Below are 20886 nucleotides of genomic sequence, written 5' to 3'. Positions count from 1 at the left end.
GTTGGCAGACCCTCTGGGGTGTTTTGGAGGCAGAGCTCCTTTAGCTAAGTTCCACTATGTGACTGAAGGTCTCCTCAGCAAATCGACTAATGATCTCTTCTAAGATCAGTCCTATTACTTTGAGTTTCTTCTACATCACCACCTCTCACTGAGTAAATAACAATAACCCTTGTAAACAGGATCAGCCCTGTTCACCCAAAGTGACATAAGGAACGAGTCTTACCTCCCTCTGAAAGAGACAGTTCACATTTTCCACCAAAGAAATACCTCAAGGTGTCATTCAGAAAAATGTAGTCTGTGGGCAGATCAAAAGCACTCTAGCAAACTGTACTTTCCAAGTACCCTGGGGGCGAGATGAGATCCAACCCTCTTTTCACACAATCCTCCAGAGGGGCCAGGCTCTGTGGCTGCCTCCACTGATGACCTTGTATTCAACAGGTCCCCAAACCCTCACTGTCTCCAAACTGGCTTTGCTATTTGGTGGCAAGAGGGCCAGCAGCAGAGACCTGCTTCTCTGAGCACGTCTCCCCTTTCATCTCTGAAGGCCAATACATTTTTTTTTTACCTCCGACCCTCCCTCAACTACTCCAGCTGGCCTACACAGCTCTCAGCAGTGTAGGTGTGGCCTACACACCCTCTCTTCTCCACAACCTCCTGGGCAGGCTCATCCTCGATGAGACTAGCCAGAGTTCCCAGCTCTGCCCTCTATAGTTCTCAAGCAGTGCTTCAGCATGGTCCCCGCTTAATACATTTGGCCACCAAGGAGTCACCTGCACCTGATAATGTCTGGCTAACTCAGCCAGTCAAGACCACAGCTTCCTCTCTTCTTCAATCTGTCTTTCTCTATCCATGGCTTGGGTGGGAGTAATTCTAGGGACTTCTATTCAGAAAAGCAGATACAGAAAGTCCCTGAGAAGCCAAGAGCTTAAGTCAGCCAGAAGGGGACCCAAAAGCCAATGGATGTGTGCTAGGACAAAGGCCTGCTGGTGCTGCTGCCAGCCCAGCAGCCACTAGGACAGGGAATGTGTTTTGTGCCTGGTCCCTAGCCTGGCCCCGGATGTCAAGCAGCCCTGTGTCCTCCCAGAGGCCTCCCAGCACATTCCATTCTAATCTAGCCAGTACTGGGGTCTTTCTCGTGCTACCAAAACTGAGGATGCTGTCACCCGGTGCCAGGGCTACACAGGATGGTGCTTCCCACCCTTGCAGTCTTTGAACACTGAATGGTCACTGGTCTGCCTCTATCGCTCCAAGAAGTCTTGGTCAGAAGCTACAGGCTGCAAGCCTGCAAAGTCACAGGAGATAGCATGTGGCCCCATGTGACTCTAGGGCAACTGTTTCCAGTCATGAGATCCTAATGTGAAGGATTTAGAGGGCCGATTACCATTACTCACACCAGACCTCCTTTCAGCATCTTGAACCTCCTGAAAAATGGCACATACTTCAAACACCAAGGGCCACGCGAGCTAATCAGTGTGGAGTGCAGAGCTACAGGAGAGCAGGCTCTGGGCTAACCAGGATCTCTCTCCTTACTTGTCATGCAGGCACCTGCTTTTCTTCTAGGCTGGGATTATGTAGCTGTGATGCACCTTATGGCCTGCTGGGCACCGGCCACTGGTGGGGTGCACTTGGCATTACAACCACCCTGCCAGGTGCAATATTAATGTCCTCTTTATACATTGGCTGCCTCGAGAGTAAACAACGTGTTCAGAGTTTCCCTAACTTGGACATGGAGCTGGCCCGCCAGACTCCAGATCTTCAGCCCTGGGCACTAAGCCATACGCCCTCAGTATAGAAAATCTGAGGCCTTCCCACACCAGCCCCCAGCCTCATCATATCACTTCAGTCACAAAACAGGGCTCTGCCAGAAGAAGGGAGTGGAGCACAAAAACTATAGTACCCCAGATGAAGTCACCACAGGGGCTCCTGAAGTCAGAGATGACGCGCTGGAAAGTAAGTGGCTGTCACCAGCATGCCAAGTCCAGCCCCTCTCCTTTGGTATGGTCCTTGTCTGGTCCCACACTAGGATGGGTTGCAGAAAGACAAAGGCAAAGACCCAAGTGAAGTTGGCTCTGCTGCTTCTCTATTAGGGCATGCCTGACAGAGAAGCAATTAGAACCTAGGGCCCAGCTTTACGGGGTGGTGTCGCACCAAACAAAGCAGTCCTCTGACTCGAGAGTTTAGTCCACTGAGACCACTTTTCCCTGGCTTAGGTTTATTTTTCCTTTTTTTATAATTGAGTTTAGTCTGCCTTTCCTGATGTACTTCCTGCTAAATCAGAGCCTGCTCCTAAGGCTATGGGACTACAGTTCACTGCACACCGTACCCTGACAGCAGGCGGCCAGGAAGTCTGCTGCCCTAACCACTGGCCAACAAGTATTTTTGTTTTAAATGAGGCACCAAAGATAGAAAATGCTATTTTTGGGTAGAGAAAATAAGAGTAAAAATCAGCCCCTGGGGACCAAACCATTGTGAGCCAACTTGTCCTGTGATAACAGGACGGCCCTGCTGAGTTTACCAGTGAGCCAGGCCCTGCCACAGATCCCAGTGCTGGGCAAAGCTGTCTGAGAGTTCAGACTCTTCAGCTGGAGCAGTGGTTCTCAACCTTCCTGATGCTGAGACCCTCTACTACAGTATCTCAACCATAAAATTATTCCGCTGCTACTTCATAACTAATTTTGCTACTGTTATGAATCATAATGTAAATATCTGATAAGGATATCTGATATGTGATCCTGTAAAAAGATCGTTCAACCCCTCAAAGGGGTCTCGACCCACAGGTTGAGAACCACTGAACAAAGGAAAAGCTGGCAAGAAGGACACAAAGGGTGTATAGGGGCTCTGGGTTTTCCCCTTGCAACATGCACCGAGTGCAGCAGTGTGCCATGCTGGGAGGGCGGGGTGAGAGGTGGAGCACCTTTCATGAAGCATAGAATAATCTGACAGTTCTCAGTACCAACACATCAGCTCACCCCAGCACTGGTCTTTCTTCTGAGCCGACCCTCAGGAACCACCACCTAGGACAATATGCCGTGACGGGTCAGAGAGAATATCTTACAGAAGTCATCCTTCTGGTTCAGCATGGATGGAAGCCTCCTGCACTGGTCTCTATCTTCTGGGGCTGTTCTTCTATGCAACAACATTTAAAAGGAAAACCCCTGGGCTCATGACTGCCTAACTTGTCTCCTCCATTATCAGGAGTCAGATCAAGAAAGAGAAACATAGCCTGCAGGGCACCTGGCAGATTGACTCCAGGCTGGGATAAGGAGATGGACTTTCCTGCCTTACGCAGGTCCTATTCTTATGATAAAATACTGCGACCAAATCAACCTGGGGCAGAAAGGGTTTATTTCCGCTTCCAGTTCCACACCACAGTCGCATTGCTGAGGGGAGGCAGGGCAGAAGCTCAGGGCAGGACCCTGGAAGCAGAACTGAAGCAGAGGATGTGGAGGAGTGCTGTTGACTGACTCAGTCCTCAAGACTTCCTCAGCCTGCTTTCCTATGGCACCAAGGACCGCCAGCCCAAGGGTGGCACCCCCCCCCCCCCAATGAGCTGGGCCTGCCCACATCAATCAGTAGAGAAAAAGCACCACAGACTTGTCCATAGGTCAGTCTGGTCTGGGCATTTTCTCAATCGATGTCCCCTCTTCCCAAATGACTCCAGCTTGTGTCGAGTTGACATAAAACTAACCAGCACAATACAAAAGGATGTGGGTATTTTTGTTTGGTTTTCAGACAGGGTCTCTTTGGCTGACCTCAATAGACTCATGGTCATCCTGCACGGTCTCTGCATGGGTCAGCCAGTTCAGGTTGCAGACACTTTGTTCAGAGGCCCATTTCCAAACATGCTGTAGCCACAGTTTACCATAGGAAGACATTCTAGCAAGCAAGTCTGTTCAGCTGCACCAAAATAAGACAGGCGGCATGCTCACTACAGAGCACCTAACTGTCTAGCCTCTGGCCTGAATGCCCATGAGCACTGCCACCCGTGTACACAATATACCCATGCAAGCACGTTCCTCTGGCCAGAGCTCTGCTGTGCAGCACTGCTCCACGCTGCCACTTTTCCAGCATGGTTGAATTCTGAACATCAACACAAATCGCCACAGACTATGCAAACTACTTGGAGCAGAATTTTACTGGTGACCTTGTTAGTATAGATTCTACTGCAACTACTCTGACAACCTATCCTCTAGAGAAGCAGCAGCTGTGACAGCTCTGTGCTTCCCAATGCCCTCGAGGAGTATCTGATAGGGGGCACTTCAGGGGACAGGAGAGGCCCAGCTGAAACCAGAGCACCCCACTTTACTGTATCCCTGATGGGCAAGGTTCTTCTCAGGTTTCCACCTAAGGGGCAGGCTATGACAACTGCGCACTCAGCCAGGTTTTATTAAACAACCAAGCAGACACACACATGGTGTTTTCTTTTTTGCATGTTTACTGACTTAGACCCTTCAGGGCAGTGTACACCACAGGGCCCTACCAGTTCTCAAACTCCACTGTGGGCTGGAAGCCTCCTGTGAGGAGATTTAAAGATCCACCTTGGTCCCTGGCCATCTGATGAAGTTGTAGTTTCTGACTGAGGCAGTATGGAGATATCTTCTCCAAAAACTGGACAGACAGGCAGTGGTCAACCATACTCAAAAGTTTAACCATGAGCCGGTAACCCAGGCAGCCACACGCCTAGCTCAGGCAGCTTCTCAAGCTCCAACTAGACATGTGAAGTCAGACCACAGCCCTAACAACCAACACAGGAAACAAAGCCCCTACTCAAAGCTAAGAGGGTCATCATGGCCAGGACATATTAATTGAAAAGCTTCCCTGCTTCAACTCAGGCCAAGTGTGCATCCCCTGGATCCGCCTGCTTCCAGCTTCCCCAGGCCAGCAGTCTGCACCAACCTACCCAAGGCCTCCACACTCCTCCTCCCAGGGAGGAGCAGTCCCTGTACAGAACAGGCTCGAAGCCAACTGCTACACAACCCAATTGCTGTACAGCCCAGCTGTTGTCCTTCAATACTTTATCCTGCAGGTCTGAGGTGGAGCACAATCCCTGGGGGCTAGATGTGGGTGCGGGCATGCACTGTCACCAGGACTCTGGGGTCCCCCTCTGCACAGGCCACTCCTTCACCTTCATTTGATACCCTGTACCTTGCACTCAGGCAGTGACTGCCCTGCTCCATGTGCTGTCTGAGTGGAGTCAAATGCCGTGTCCCACCTTCAGGCCGATCTCTTTACTCTTACCCACACCATCTCTCCTTCCACAGTCCCTCTCCTGATGAAGTCCAGTGGCTCACCCACAGAACTCCACCCCATCTTAGCACTCCTTCCAGGGGAAACACACCCAGACTCAGGTGCGCCTATTAACTGTTCATCACAGCCACGGAAGATAGATGCACAATGAATTCATTAAAAATACAAGATCATTTTATTTGGAGCCAGCTTCTAATTACTCTGGGAAGAGGTGTTGACAGTATGACAGAATGGAACATAGCTAGAAGGTCAGCATGATGTGACTCACCAGAACAAGGAAAGCAGTGCAGGTGTGTCAGCAGCTTGCTAGAGTCACAGCAGGGTGAGGCAGGGAAAGGTTTGCAAACGCTGGGAAGACTCCCATGTTTGGTGGATACCAAACTCACTGAGCTGTTTATACAGCAGATGGCAGGCACTTGTTTTGTGTTAGGCTTACTGCGAAGTTTTCAAATCTTCCAATTTTTTAGAGGTATTTATTTTTTTAGTATCTGTGGGTGTTTTGCTTGCCTGGATGCTTATGCACTCCATATGCTAGAGGTCAGAAAATGGTATTGGATCCCCTGGAACTGGAGTTCCAAATGTTTGTAAGCCACGGTGTAGATGCAGGGAACTGAGTACACAGGTCCTCTGCAAGAGTAGCCACCCCAAATGACAGGCAGTGGTGGCACACATCTTTAATTCCAGATTTTGGGAGGCAGAGGCAGGTAGATCTCTGTTTGAAGCTAACATAGTGAATTCCACAACAGTTTGGAGTACACAGAGATATCCTGTCTCAAAAACAAAAAACAAAAAACAAAAAACAAAAAAAAAAAAAACAAGGAAAACAGAAAAAGAAGAGTAGCCATCCCTGAGCTCTTAACCCCTGAGCCATCTCTTTAGCCAAAAATATTTTTGTTTGTCTGTTTGTTTGTTTGTTTGAGACAGGGTCTATATAGCCCTGGCTGTCCTGAAACTCGCTTTGTAGACCAGGCTGGCCTCTATCTCAGAGATCCGCCTGCCTCTGCATCCCAAGTGCTGGGATTAAAGGCATTTGCCCAACCCTTAATTTTTTTATACCTAACATTTTAGATATTTTATCTTCAAAATGATAATTTTTAAACTTGACTAAAAATTAACATAAAACTTACAGGAAAATCAACACCAAAGTGTCAGTGGCACCAACAGTCCCTAGAAGAAGAATTTAGGGAGAAATGCTAGTGGATGATGAGCCAGTGGGTCAAAGCGGACATTACCTTGTCTCAAAATATCTCCTGGCTTCAGAGATGCTCAGTTGGCAAAGCACTTGCCATGGAGGCAGTAGAACCAGAGTTCAGGCCCCAGAACCCAGGTAAAGGTGGAAGGACAGACTGCACAGAAGCTGACTTCACAAGCACAACTTGGCAAGCAACCCCTACACCACATAAACACACACACACACAAAACAGTAAAACATATTTCTTAAAGCATCTTCCCACATAATACGTATCAGTCACTTTAGTGAGCAGAATCCTAGCACAGCATCTCCTCCATGCTGCAGCCCATCTGAGAGGGACACCCAGCACTCCATGCATGCTGGGTAAACACTAGCAGCTGAGCTCCATGACATCACTGGTTGACTTTTCAAACACCAAACTTACCCTCCACTCCCAGAACAAGCCCACTTGCTCATCTGTACCATCTTTTCATACATTGTTGGGTTCAGCTCATCAAGGTTTGGGATGCTCATGGTAAACTGCGGTCTATGACTTGTTTCTTGACGTGACAATGACACAGGATGCAGGCCCCATAAAATAAAGCAACAGGTACTGCCTTCTCTTCACCACAATTCCCTCAGAGTCAGGACAGACTTGGAATTACAGGCAGGCAGTCTGGATCTTTTTCAGACTTGACTGTACATAACAAGACATCTTGGGATGAGAACCCAGTCTAATCACGAAATTTACTCACACCTGACGACAAAGACAATTTTATATAATAGCTTAAAGAATATGCACGCAAGTCTCGGTGAGGAACCTTCTGTCTGTGCCAGGCTGGTACTCAGAAGGTTTCAAATTGTGGAGCATTTGCTTTAAGATTGCTTAATATGTATTCTTAATTTGATTTTCTTTTACAGTTGTTTATTTCTGCAAGGGCCAGAGAGTTAGTTTTCTCTTTCCACTACGTAGGTCCTGGGGAGTGAACTCAAGTCAGCAGGCTTAGTGGAAAGCACCTTTACCCACAGAGCCATCTTGCCAGCCAGTCACCAATCTATATCTCTTAAATTTACGGAGAGGGTTCTTGGGCTTAGAAGTGGCAACTCTTCCAGTCTTCCCAGAAGCTGCCTGGCTCTCTGGCCTTCAAGAGGTCATTTCTCTGGGGACAGGGACTCTCCTGACACTGAGAACCTCTGAGGTGCTCTGGATGTGCCTCCAGCTCAGCTTGGGCAGGCTGCCATGGCTGTGTCCGGCACAGCTGACAGCCGGGTCAGCTGCAGTATTACCCCACTGCTGCCTATCATACAAGAAATGCCACCCAGCCTCTGCCCTGTTTCTGACACAGAACTCCTAAAAGCCCTGGAATTTCCAGGGTGACAAAGGTGAAGGGGGTACCTTTTGTTCTAATGAGGAAACTCTAGGTGGCTTCAAGGTAGGGGTTGGTCACCAGAAAGATACTGTCAGCATCAAAATCCCCCAAACTCTAGAGAGAGGAAGGGCTAGAAACTGAGTTATAAATAGGTACAGTCTAATCAATTAGACCTATGGAATGAGACCCTCATAAAACCTTTGAGCAGTAGTGGGGCTCCAGGAGCTTCAGGTTCCAGGAGGGTGGTATACTTAGAAGGCTCAAAAGCACCATGCCATCTCACCTTCCAAGACCCACACTACACATTTCCTCTATCTGCCTATGTCTGAGCTATATAATTGACAGCAGACATGGCCAGCCTACAGCCAACACGCCACATGCATCTCAGAACAGCTATAGATGATGTCATATCACAACATCACTAGGGCAGATGTATATAGAGTACTTTCCTGAGTGCTGAGTCAGTCTGGCAAATTATCTAACAGGGGGATGGGGTCACAAAAGCCCTTGATTTACAGTCAGAAGTGCAGGTGACCCAAGACTTGCAACTAGCACCTGGAATTAGGACAGTGTGTGGGACTGTCACCCTTTAACTTGTGGAATCTGATGTTAATCTCACAGAGTGTCAAACTTAAGTGAATTGCTGGATACCAGTCACTCTCTGGAGAATGGAGAAAGCAGTCTGTGTCTAGTGTGGGGCAGGGGACCCCACAGTTTGTCTCTCAAGAGCTCACTGGCCTTCGCTGGCACCTTGTCCATCTCTGGACTGCTTGGGGTAAACCCAATATGGAAACCCTCCACTTAGGTCGTGACCTCTATTCTCTAAATGTTCTGTGTACCTATGATTACAAGGGGCGTCTGCAGACATGATATGTTTTATGACTCAGGTCACCAGTTCCTAGCACAGAGCTGAGCTGACAGCCTCAGGCCGTACTGCTGGAACAATGTACATGCACATGGATGGAAACCCTGGATAGAATTCAAGTTCTCTCAAAACACAGACAAGTCTTCAGATTCTTTCTGAGGAGCCAGAAGGCTTTACACCAGAACTTCGGGACAAATCTACACTCTGCCCTGGAAGGAGAATGAGGAATAAACATTCCCCTACAGGCAGTAAAAGGGGAGGTTAGAACAAGCAGGGCTTTTGGTGCGCATGAACGCGGCAATAGCAGGGCAATGCCCTACAGGTCAATTGCTGCTTTGTACACTTAAAATGCTTTTCTCATTGTACAAGGGACCTTCCTGGGCACTGCTTCAAAATATAAAAGAAATACTCGGTCTTGTAAGCATTTTTAATTTCACATCATTTATCTCCATTATTATTTGTTTTAAAATCTCTAGTAACAAAAATTCTTGGAAAGTGGCCCTTTTATTTCTTTAATAGTGGGCAGGAAATGACAGACTGGCTATATTCTGTTTGCTTCAGCACAGGCAGGCACAAAAACTGGTGCACATGGCCAGGTGTGGTGGCACACACCTTTAATCCCAAAACTCACAGGCAGATCTCTATGAATTCAAGGTCAACCTTGTCTACAGAGTGCCAGTACCACAGAGAGACCCTGTCTCAAACGAAACGAAACGAAACGAAACGAAACGAAAAGAAAAGAAAAGAAAAGAAAAGAAAAGAAAAAGGAAGAAAGGCTTCACACAGTGTGACAGTTTCAGAAGCCTCGCCTAGCCAAGGTGCCACATTCTGGTGTTTTACTTACCACGTGCCAGCCACAGACAAGTGAGTACAGGACAGGACAGTGGCATGAGGACAGGAGCACACATTCACTTGGTCTTTATCACTGTGGGAGTCTCCTGCTGTGCTTACGTCCATGCGTTAGTCCTAGTCCTAATTTCAGCCGTGCACTCGGGGATCTCGGAACATATCCCAGCAGATAAGGGAGTACTGCTGTAAATCCATTCCTAGACCACAGTCTACAGAACTTTCCAAAGTTAGGTCACAACTTAGAGGTCAAATAAAGGCAAGAACAGTTTGATTCCCAGCACTAAGGCATTGTACAGCTCCAGCACAGCACCACAAACCTATCCTGTCAGCAAGAAACCAAAAGGAAGAGGCAGAAACTGCCCCGTAGCTAAGAGATGGTCTTGTGCTAGAGATGTGTCTCAGCTGTGCGAGCCTGAGGACTGGGCTGCAATACCCAGCAGTTAGGGAAAGCAGACATAGTGGTGCACATCTAATCCCAGTGCTCACAGGAGGAGATGGGGCAGAGACAGAAGAATCCTGGAAGCTTGGGCAGGAGACCCTGCCTCAAACAAGGTAGAAGGTAAATGCCAACACCACGGCTGCCCTCTGACCTCCACATGCACGAGAGAGAGAGAAAGAGTGCAAGCGCATGGCCAGGCCACCTCTGGAGGATGCTGAGGGGTACATGTCAAGTCCTATGGGGCTTGAAGCAGGGAGACAGGTCTAAGACTCCCTCTCAGTAAGTCTCTCAAGTTCCCCTTTCACTGCTGTTCAGGCAACTGCAGCTCACAGACTTCTTAGAGGTCAGCTCCCAACCAGGCATTAATCACACTTCCCTGCTCCAAACCCTCCCGGGGCTCAGAGCTCTTCATCATCTGACATAACTCCGTCCTATCTAGGCCAGCAAGCTCAGCTCCAGAGCAGAGGTCACTTCAGCAAGCTGCTCCACTCAGGCCTCCAGCCTCCGCTTGCTCCTGGGCATCAGCCGGTTCCTGGAACTTCCCAGAGTGTTTCATGACCCACTGCTTTGGAGAACAGGTTTCTTCCTGCCTTCCTTCACTCTTTCCCCATGGCACATCTCGAAGGAACCCCATTTCTACGGTCTGCCTTCCTCTCTCAGTCCACTCGCCCTCGTCTCTATGGGCACCACCTCCTTCTATAGAGCTCCAACTGCATGTGCTTTCCTGGTGTCCTCTCCTCTCTGTCCTCAGCCCCACCCCTTTCCTCACTCCTCCTGCCTGGGCTCACTTTTTTTAAAACCATTTTTCCCTTGAAAATTAGAAATACAGGGAGGGAAACAAAAATGCAGAACAAAACCAAACACTTTTATTGCCATGAGCTAGAAGAGACTGTCAAGAGTTCACTAACAATACCAGGCATCTTGGTGCACTCCTTTAATCCCAGAGAGGCAGAGGTGGGTGGTGAACTCTCTGTGAGTTCAAGGCCAGCCTTGTCTAAGGAGCTAGCAAGGGAGTTCCAGGACAGCTAGGGCTATATTACAAAGAGAAACCCTGTATCGAAAAAAAAAAAAAAAAGAGTACACTAACACTCTAATGTGTTCAGTTTCAGTTTTCTTCCTTCATAAAGGAAGACAGCATAAGAGGTGTCTGGTTCCCACTGACCATCTCCTTCCGCACCTTCCCACACAAAAGCCAGCACCTCTGAGTACACAGCACAGCCTTCCAGTCCACTCTGGTACTTTCCTGAGCAAGGAAAATAATTCTGCACTTTCCCAGAAACTAACAGTAATACTGCAAAGTAATGTCAACTTTCCTTTTTGGTTACCAATCTGCCCATATAGACACGCAGCAAGGTCGGCTTTCTGTGCTTCCAGGGATCTTTCACTACTGACCTCATGTTTCTACTGTCCCCAATGACTGGGGGCCTCAGTATGTGCCAACCCCCATCCCCAAGTACCATCTCACACCTCCCATGACCTGCAGAGCAGAGGCTCCAAATGCGTAAGGGTAGCCCAGGAACAACTGGCACCTGTTCCATGGTTGGCTGTGTCTAAGGCTGTGCCCTGCCAGTTTGCTAAGCTGCCCTCTTCCTAACAACAGCTACCTAGCACTCCTCCAGTACCAGGCATTCTGCTTTAAACACTCAACTCTCAGGATCCCGTGAATTACACTCACTCTCCCCACCCTGAAGACAAGGACACTGTGGTGGTTTGGAGGAACATGGCCCCCAAAGGGAGTGGTACTATAAGAAGATGTGATCTTGTTGGAGTAAGTGTAGTCTTGTTGGAGTAAGTGTGTCCTGTGGAGGCAGGCTTTGAGGTCATATATGCTCAAGCCATGTCCCATAAGACAGACACGATGTAGGACACTTGGCTACTTCTCCAGCTCCATGTCTATCGGCACGTCACCATGTCACACCATGATGACAATGGACTAAACCTCTGAAAATGGAAGTCACCCCAATTAAATGTTTTCTTTTCTTTATAAAAACTGCCATGGTCATTGTATCTCTTCATAGCAATTGAAAGCCTAAGGCAGAAGTTGATACCAGGGACTGAGGTATTGCTGTGGTAAACCTGACTGTGGTTTTGTCCTTTTCCAAAAGTCTGTCTGAGGTTAAAGTATTTTGGATTTATTCTGCTGGCAGAAGAAATCTACAAACAGCCCAGTACAGACTCTTGTTGTTAACTCTGATGGAGATTTATAATGAAAAGGAGAAAGCTAAGCAGGGTAAATAACAAAATGTAAAATTTGAGGAGAAAAGGAGCACCAGGAAGCAGAACAGAGCTAAATCCTGTGTTCAAGGAGATAAATATATTAAGAAATAGAATAAAGAGAATAGTGACTGCAGGGCAAGATCCCACCCAGCTAAGTTTCCAATTTGTGAGAAGGAACGAAAAGGAAGCTTAGAGCCAGGAATGGTGACCCACACCTTTCATCCCATCACATGGGAGGCAGAGGCCGGCAGATCTCTGAGTTTGAAGCCAGCCTGGTCTACAGAGCAAGTTCCAGAATAGCCAAGTTTAGACAGTGAAGGAAACCATGGAAAACAGAGAGCTGGTAAAGATGTAATTGAACAAGAAGGCCATGTTCCAGCCCCAATAAGCAGCAGAACTGGCAGCTTTGGTGATGTGGTTCTGGAATTAGGGACAGAAGAAAAGGAAGGGCTATGGAATTTGCCTCTGCGACTAAGGAAAGCCACTGAGGCCAGGCATGTGTCAGGAGTGTCCCTGAATGAGGCCTAGAGAGGCCATTGCAAGAAGCTGTGAAACTGAAGTCTGGTCTGTTGGAGACTGGAAGATGTTAGAGATGCCAGAGTCGTGGGACACCTGCTGAGGAGAGCTGCTGGCAGGGAGTGGAACCAACCCAAGAAAGGATGCGTGCTGCAGTCAGCAAAATGAAAGGGATTGGAGATCTCAAGGGTGTTTTGACATCAGACATGAAGACACAGAGTTTGGAGTTTGTCCAGCTGGTTTTCAGTCTTGCTTTTGTCCAGTGTTTCCTTGCTATGCCCCCTTCCTTGCATTTGGTAATGTTGAAAGTAAGTAATCTGCTTTTGGTTTTGATTTTATAGGGAATTATAGTTAAGAGATAAGAGACTTTGATCTCTGGACTTATAAATAGGTTTGAAACAATAATAGACTATGGGGACTTTTGAAGTTGGACTGAACGCATTTTTGCATTATGATATGGCTACAAGCCTTTGGAGACCAGGAGGTGGAATGTGGTAGTTTGAAAGAAAATGTTCCCCAAAGGGAGTGGTGCTATTAGGAGGTGTAGCTTTTTGGGAGGAGGTGTAGTCTTGTTGGAGGAAGGGTTCACTATGGAGGCAGGCTTTGAGGTCTCTTATATGCTCAAGCCACACCCAGTGAGACAGACCAATTCCCTTGCCTGTAAGTCAAGATGTAGGACACTTGGATACCTCTCCAGCACCATGTCTGCCTGCACGTCACCACGTCACACCATGATGATAATGGACTAAACCTCTGAAAATAGAAGCCACCCCAACTAAATGTTTTCCTTTATAAGAGTTACTGTTTTCATGGTGTCTCTTCACAGCAAAAGAAACCCTAGCTAAAACAAACAACAAAGCTGGAGTATACACTGGAGCCCTGTTGTGAACTGTAACTCACGCCTTCAGAGTCCAGGCTTCTGCCTGTCAGACTAAGCGTCAGAGTCACTTCAGGGAGGTGGAGAAAGAGGCGATCAGAGTCTTGAATGGTCGGGTCAGGACTTCCAAATGACCTCTCATGCTGTTATCCCAACATCACTAGGTTAATACAGACCAGGGGCTGCCGGGAACAGGGACACAACACTTACGGTCGTGGACCTTGTAACAGTGGTTCTGCAGACGCCTGACCTCCCACTCCTCCAGCACACCGTGGGTCATCAGCAGCTGGAGGAAGCGCCGATGGACATCCGTCATGGCACCCACTCTTCTCGTGCTGCCCTGCATGTCGGGGGAGCTGAAAAAGAAGAGCCACCGTCACCTGCATGCGCGAGAGCAATGGTGGGGGGTCTGCCCTAGTCTGTGTTGACAAGCAAACACTGCTGCAGTTGTCAAAGCTCGGCTCCTCGTGCTGATGACTGCAGGAGTGAAGAGATCGGGTCAGGGCTCAAGCTCGTGCCACTGGTTTTGAGCAGTGTGGACTGAGAGCTGCTGGAGCCACAACTGAACCACAGCCTCCTGGACTAACTGCATATGAAGTGGTAAGCAGGCAGCTGAAGTCTCCATATGATTCAGTTTCTGGCCTGCAGAGTGGAAACAATGACAGAAATATTCTCCCAAGAACTTCTGTAACTCAGGTGACTTAACACAGGTAATAGCCTAGTGCCACAAAAAAAAAAAAAAAAAAAAAAAAAAACAAAAACCACCAAACCTGTGCCAATTACGACTGAACAGTTCTGAGTCTGGACCCTAGTTGGACCACTTACCTTGAGAAACTAAGTCAAAGCTTTGGGTTCTCCCTATAAAAGCATAACACCCACTGCTGAGAACACGCCTGAGAAGCACTTGACTCTGGTTTCCTTCCACTCTCCCCAGCTGCCAATAAAGCATCTATCACAGGAGGACTGTGGGCTATTTCTACAGTCCACTGCACTCTCTCAGAAAGCTATCTTCTGGGTCTAGCAAGATGCCTTAGCAGGTAAAGACACTTGCCACTAAGGCTCACATCCTGAGTTCAATCCCCAGGACCCACACGGTAGAAGAAAAGAACCAACTCGTGCAAGTTGTCTCTGACCACTACACAAATGCTACGGCATGTGTCAATCCACGCCCACAGAGACACACACATACAAAAATAAATGTAATAAAAACTTATCTTTCTACAAACCACAAAGATAAACACACGACACAAGGCAGATCAAAACACCTGCTCCTGCCAGGCAGGCGGGGCCCTGTAAGCACTAAGCACATGGGTGTGAAGCTGGGTGGAGGCACTGAGAGTCCTGCTTACCAGGCCTGCCTAGTCCTCACACGCATCTACACTGTACTACAACCGAGCCCCTTTGGCTGGCCGCTGCTCATGGCACAGCTCAGCACTGTGAAGCACAGTTATCACTCATCTGAGGTGATCCTGTGTTCCAACAAGCATATTGCCAAGACGTTAGGCCAACAGACTGAGAACATTTTTAGCTATTATGCTCAGTCTGTTTGTCTATAAAGCAATAAGAAAACATATCTTTAAGGCAAAAAAAACTGATTTTAAGTGAAATAAGACTACCAAAGGCTTCCCAAGAACTTAATGAAAAAAAGACATAAAAATAAAAACTGTGTCACTGTCATCAGTTTCATGGGCTGGCTCTCTAAGCTGGAAAGGTACACTCCTCATAGCCACTTCCTCTGACTGCCTGCCACCAGCATGTACACTTCTACAAGCCCTAAGTCTGCCCGCTCCGTTATCTACTCTTGTCCATGCAGGCCCTCGCTGTTTGGACAGTGCAGGCCAGCAGCCACACACCCACACATCGCACTCTGGTCCTCCTCTCCCCAAACACAAGGAAAGACTATAAAAGGGAAAACTTTGCAGAGGATACCCAGAAAAGCATCATGAGCCCTGAAGGTTAGGATGACCATCAGAGCAGAGGGCCAAGACTGCACCCTGCAGTGATGCCAGCCTGTTTCCTGCCCCCTGTCAATTAACTTTCTGAAAATGAGAGAAGGAAGGTAGACTTGTGTTTGTTTTTGAGAAAAAGTCTTTGTATGCAGTCCTGGTGGCTGAAAATGCACTGTGTAAAAAGCACTATGTTGGCTAGCCTCAAACTCACAGAAATCCTCCTGCCTCTGCCTGCCTCTGTCTCCTGAGCACGCTGAGACAAAAGACATGCACTACCATGCCTGGCTTACATTTTTCTTTTTTAATTTAATTCTGTCTTCCCAGTTTGCCAGCTCAATGAATAAGCATGGCTTAAAGATTCAATTTCTGCCTTTGCGTGACAGGCAACATGAATTCCGGTTACACAATTAGATTAATAATAACAATGAAGAAAAATAGCTCAATAACAGAGAGCTCACCTAAAATGCACCAGGCCCTAGGTTCAACCCTTGGGATACAGAAGAGAAGAAAAGGGGAGGGGAAGAAAAGAGAAGAAAGGAAAACCAATTTAAAGATTAAAAACTCTTAGACAAGATTTTAAAGTATGTTCCATTATTTCTAAATGCTAGAAACCTAACTATCCTGCAAACTGAGAGAGCTTTTATTAAATTAATGAGTCAAAATACACTTTCTAGTAAAATAAACAAAGGATTAGCAGAAATAGAGAGCATCACAAAGTGGCAAAAGGTCACACAACTGCTTAAAATGTTCGGCTTTACAATGAGGCCTCATGAGCCTCAAGGTCAACTCATCAGGATCCTGGCAGCACACACTAGTCCACACTAGGTGGGTGCTCACGGTCCTCGGTTCACAAGGCGAACACAACACAGAGCACAGGGAGAGGAGGTGTGCGTAAGAGCAGAAGATGAAGGGGATGACTGTGCCCACCATGCTGGCTGCAGAACAGGACAAGCCAAGGCAGCCGGAGAGCCAGGCTACAGACTGGACTGACCACGAGACAATGAAGTCAGAAGCCAATAGCAAAGAGGTGACTAAGAAAAGTCCATTTGTTCAGAGCTTAAGGAATGCACTTATAAATAATCCCTCCTAGCCAGGTCTGGTGATGCAGGGGCCCCAAGATCCTAGGCCTTGGTAGGGTGGAAGCAAGAGAGAAAGAAAGAAAAAAAGAGACATAAATAAATAATCCATTCCAGCAACGATATCAATCAACAAAGTGGGAGTCAGAATAAAGGTAAAAAGCAAATATGGAGTCAGTTCACACACAAAAACAAGTTGATAAAATGCATTCCCACTAAAAAGCTAACAAAGATGAAAAGCAGGGGAACTACATGTATGCATGCATGTGTGTGATGCGGGAGGTCCAACATATTGCCACACCCATGATACACAGGTTCTCTCCCACGGAGCTCTTGTGCTGCACAAATTGTCTTAATCTACAAAATGGAACATAAAAATAACTGCAGAAAACATAGAAACGAAAGAAGCCACTTCAAAATGACACTGGACCAGTGCTATCAGACTAATACGAAGTCAATCAAAATTCAAGCAGGCTCTGTGAATAATCCAAATGTGATTGACGAGCTGATTCTAAAACTACAGACAAAATGTCAAATATCTTTGAACAAAGGTGGGAAGACTAGTCCCACCAGACATCAGGACAGGAATGGTGAACGAACCATGGCAAGGGTACAGAAACAGGAGACCAGTGGAGCAGAATGGGGAACTCAGGAGGTGTGCGTGAGTGTGGAGACGCGCCACGGTGGAGCACAGGGCTCAGGCCAAAGCAAACCTTCTGTGAAAGCTGCCATGGTGGGCTCTCGGCTGAATCCGTCAGTGATGGGATGCTTGCTGCCAAGCCCAAGTCTGACATCCTGAACTTGATCCCCAGGCCCACACTGTGAAAGGAGAACCAATCCTAAAAGTAGGCCTCCGACTTACACCTGCATGCAGTGGTATATACTCACACACACACACACACACACACACACACACACACACACAGTGCTGAGGCAAATGATTAGCCATATGTGAAAAATAAAATTTAACCCCTACCTCACACCATATACAAACTCAAACCTACAGGGTCAAGGAAAAACTTTACAACTGTAAATGACACTAGGAGAACATATAATCCAAGAGTAGAAAAAGATGTCCTTAGAAGATACAAAAGCCACAAAAGACAAAGCATAAGATACATTACTGACTGATTTCATTAAAGAACCCGCACCAAAAATACCAAAGGAGGGGAAGGAAGGGGAGGAGGCTATAAGCTGGAAGGTGTTTAAAATACACATAACCACAAGAATCTTCTTTAGAATACACTAAGAACCCCGACAGAACAAGAAGGAAGAACTGAAGAGAATAGCACAGAAACAGTGTAAGAGGCTGGTGTACACAAGAGTGCATTAAAAAGCTAAGCAGTCAGCCGGTGGTGGCGCACGCCTTTAATCCCAGCACTCGGGAGGCAGAGGCAGACGGATCTTTCTGGATCTTTCTGTAAATTCGAGGCCAGCCTGGTCCACGAGAGCTAGTTCCAGGACAGGCCACAAAGCTACAGAGAAACCTTGTCTTGGAAAAAAAGAAAAAAAAAAACGGGAAGAAAGAAAGAAAAAGCTTACTGATCAGTCTTACTGTGGTCAGGCAAGTGAATACAGCGCCACACAGACACTGCTACAGCAACACCCAGGAATCTTGGAATCCAGATGGCATTAGCAGGAGGAAGAGCAGGTTTGAGATCAAGCCAGTGTGGGCTAGAGAGACAGACTGCCTATCAAAAAGGAAAGAGAAAGGAGAGGCAGCTCAGGGATTAAAAGCATGCCCTGCTCTTGCTGGGGACTGGAGTTCTGTTCCCAGCACACTCAACCACCTAAGTCCAGCTCAGGGGATCCAAGGCTCTGGCCTCTGAGGGCACCATGAACATACCCACACTCAGACACACATACACACACACACACACACACACACACACACACATATATAAAATAAAGTAAATCCAAAGGAGAGAAGAAAACAGGAAGGGAAGGGAGAGGAACAGAAAGAAAGGGAGGGAACAGGAGGGAAAGGGATCTTCAGATGAGTAAGAGTGGAATGCCTGACTACGACTTCCCTCCACTTCTGGTGGAGTAGATTCCAGCAGTCTTGCGTGGCCCCAGAGACACTATTGTTATATACATTCTGGCCCCAGGAAATGTGTCCATAGAGGCATCCCGTAACGGAACTATGGCAACACTATGAATGCCTATCAACCAAGGACTAGGCATCTAAAGAGATTCTAATCACATCGTGGACCACCAGCACAGTGAAGAAAGCAGGGCTACTCACATCAGCATGGATGCTGCTCAAAAATGCATGAAAGCTGGACATAATGGCTCATGCCTTTCTCTCCAGCAGCGAGGCAGAGACAGATGGATCTGAGTTCAAGGCCAGCCTGTTGTACAATGCCAGTGATACAGAGACTCTGTCTCAAAAGAAAAAAAAAAAAACAATACAAAACTATACCAGATGCAAAGAGCAAGTCACACATTCACACAGGATGCCAAACACTGAAAATGGTATTCATCACAGGACCCTACACGGTCAGTGAGACCTACCAACAGCAAGGAAGCCGAATCCAGAGCAGTGAGTACTCTGAGGAGGAGAGAGGACTCTGGTGGTGGTGGTGGTGGTGGGGGGATAGTATACTTAATTTGTGGTGGCGCACATGTAGGTGCTTTTTATTTTGTTCTACAGATTATAGGCATATAACATAATAAAAAAATATGTAAATACAGTCAAAGAGAGAAGTGTGGCAGAGGGAGAGGTCAAATGGGGTGATTTGGGGAGGAGGTCAGAAGTGGGAGTAGGAAAGGTACCCAGGAGCTGTGCCTGCATGCTGCTATGACAGCCATCGAAGGAGAGAGACTGAGAGAGGATTAACCACACGTACTGGCTGCTTACCCAAAGGACTTTAAAATTCAGGGGTCCGCACGATAAGCAAAGCCTGGGGCACCAACGGGCGGCCTGTGCTAGGTAGTGTTGGTGCTCCGACCGCACAGCCTGGTTTCGAACTCACCAGAACCTCTAGAGGGACATTTTCACAGAGGAGGGAACTGAAGTTACAAAGGAACACAGGTGACGGTGATGGAGAAGGGGGTGGGACAACAAAAGCGGTCTCTGTTCTTATGCCACTTCCAGCAGATTTAAAAAAAAAAAAAAAAAAAAAAACTCGACGAACAATAAAAATCATGATTGCCGGGCAGCGGTGGAGCACACCGTTAAATCCAGCACTCAGGAGGCAGAGACGGGTGGATCTCTGAGTTCGGGGTAGCCTGGTCTACAGAGTGAATTCCAGGACAGTCAAGACTACACAGAGAAACTCCGTATTGAAAAACATGATCGTACACATAATCACAAATAAGTAAAACCGCAGTCAAGGTTCCTTATCTATACTTCTCCAGTCTTCCGTTTGAGAACTTGGCCTGGGTTAGCCATGTGACCTGGGGTTATCAGTACTATGTGCAACATAATACAGGAACCCTAAACCTTTCCCAAATCGGACAAACCGATAATTCTGAACACATTTAGCTTTGGGCTTTCAAATACCGGCTCCACAAACAAAACAAAGGGGGCACTGGGGGGCAAGGCACGAGGCTGGGGTGGTTGTTTTGGTCAGCTATCACCTGACAGTGAACATAGTGACGAGGTGCACTTTCTCCGCCTGACCCACTAAGAGGCAGAGACAGGAGCTACAGGAGTTCAAGAGCAGCCTAGGCTACATGGTGAGACCACGTCTCAAAAGGTCAATTTTTAAAAAAAATTAAATTAGAAATAAACAATTAACTTGTTACGGAGCTAGGTCCCAATCCGTGCCCTTTAAGGGGCCTCAATATCCCCGTCAGCGCCGGACACCGCTCTCGTACGCCCCGCTGACCCCACTGCCGTCCTCCAGTCGCCCCAACGACGCCCGTTTTGGTACCCGCAGCGCCCCGCGGCCTTCATACGCACCGCACGCCCGGAAGCCGACCAGCAGCGGTCACGCCGGAAGTCGCTCTTAGGGCCCGCCTCCGAGGCGGGGAGAGCTGCAATAGGGAACACCTATTGGTGAGTTACGCACGTTCTCCCGCTCACTAGGGGAGTACTTCCGGCCCCCGCCCCCACCCCCGTTGCTATGGCGCCTCAACAGCTGTGGGTTGAGTCCCAAACTACGAAGTTTCCCGGGCAGCTTCTGTACTTCCCGGAACGACTTCCGCCGCCCCCGCTGCCAGCTCTGCGGAGGAGAGCCCACGTTCTGTCTTGTGGGTTAAAAATGCTGGCTTTAAACTGGAGAGGAAGAATGTGGGTTTTGTTTTCCTGTAGCCTGAGCTAGAAATTTGGCTCTGCTGTTACTAGCTGAGCGTTGGCCATTCGT

At 47.7% G+C, this 20886-nt stretch overlaps 1 protein-coding gene across 3 annotated transcripts in view; it reads right to left on the bottom strand.

Moving 5' to 3' along the window:
• Nsmce1 (NSE1 homolog, SMC5-SMC6 complex component) overlaps positions 1-20567 on the bottom strand; it is a 29583-nt gene extending 9016 nt beyond the window's left edge. Inside the window, exons 1-3 of one of the 3 annotated variants that reach the window (XM_050143204.1) lie at positions 20320-20477; positions 19437-19559; positions 13762-13907 (exon numbers count right to left, since the gene is read on the bottom strand). In XM_050143204.1, coding sequence (XP_049999161.1) covers positions 13762-13897 — 136 coding nt within the window. In that variant the 5' untranslated portion in view covers positions 13898-13907; positions 19437-19559; positions 20320-20477. The other 2 variants (XM_050143203.1, XM_050143202.1) reach the window with 2 other exon arrangements.
• Positions 20568-20886: the final 319 nt, after the last annotated feature.

Source organism: Alexandromys fortis, unplaced genomic scaffold, assembly GCF_014885135.2.
Source record: "Alexandromys fortis isolate MF-2015 unplaced genomic scaffold, M_Fortis_MF-2015_v1.1 scaffold_45, whole genome shotgun sequence".
NCBI lineage: Eukaryota > Metazoa > Chordata > Mammalia > Rodentia > Cricetidae > Alexandromys > Alexandromys fortis.
Note: the sequence above shows the minus strand (reverse complement) of the source record. Positions and strands in the feature narration are given on the sequence as shown.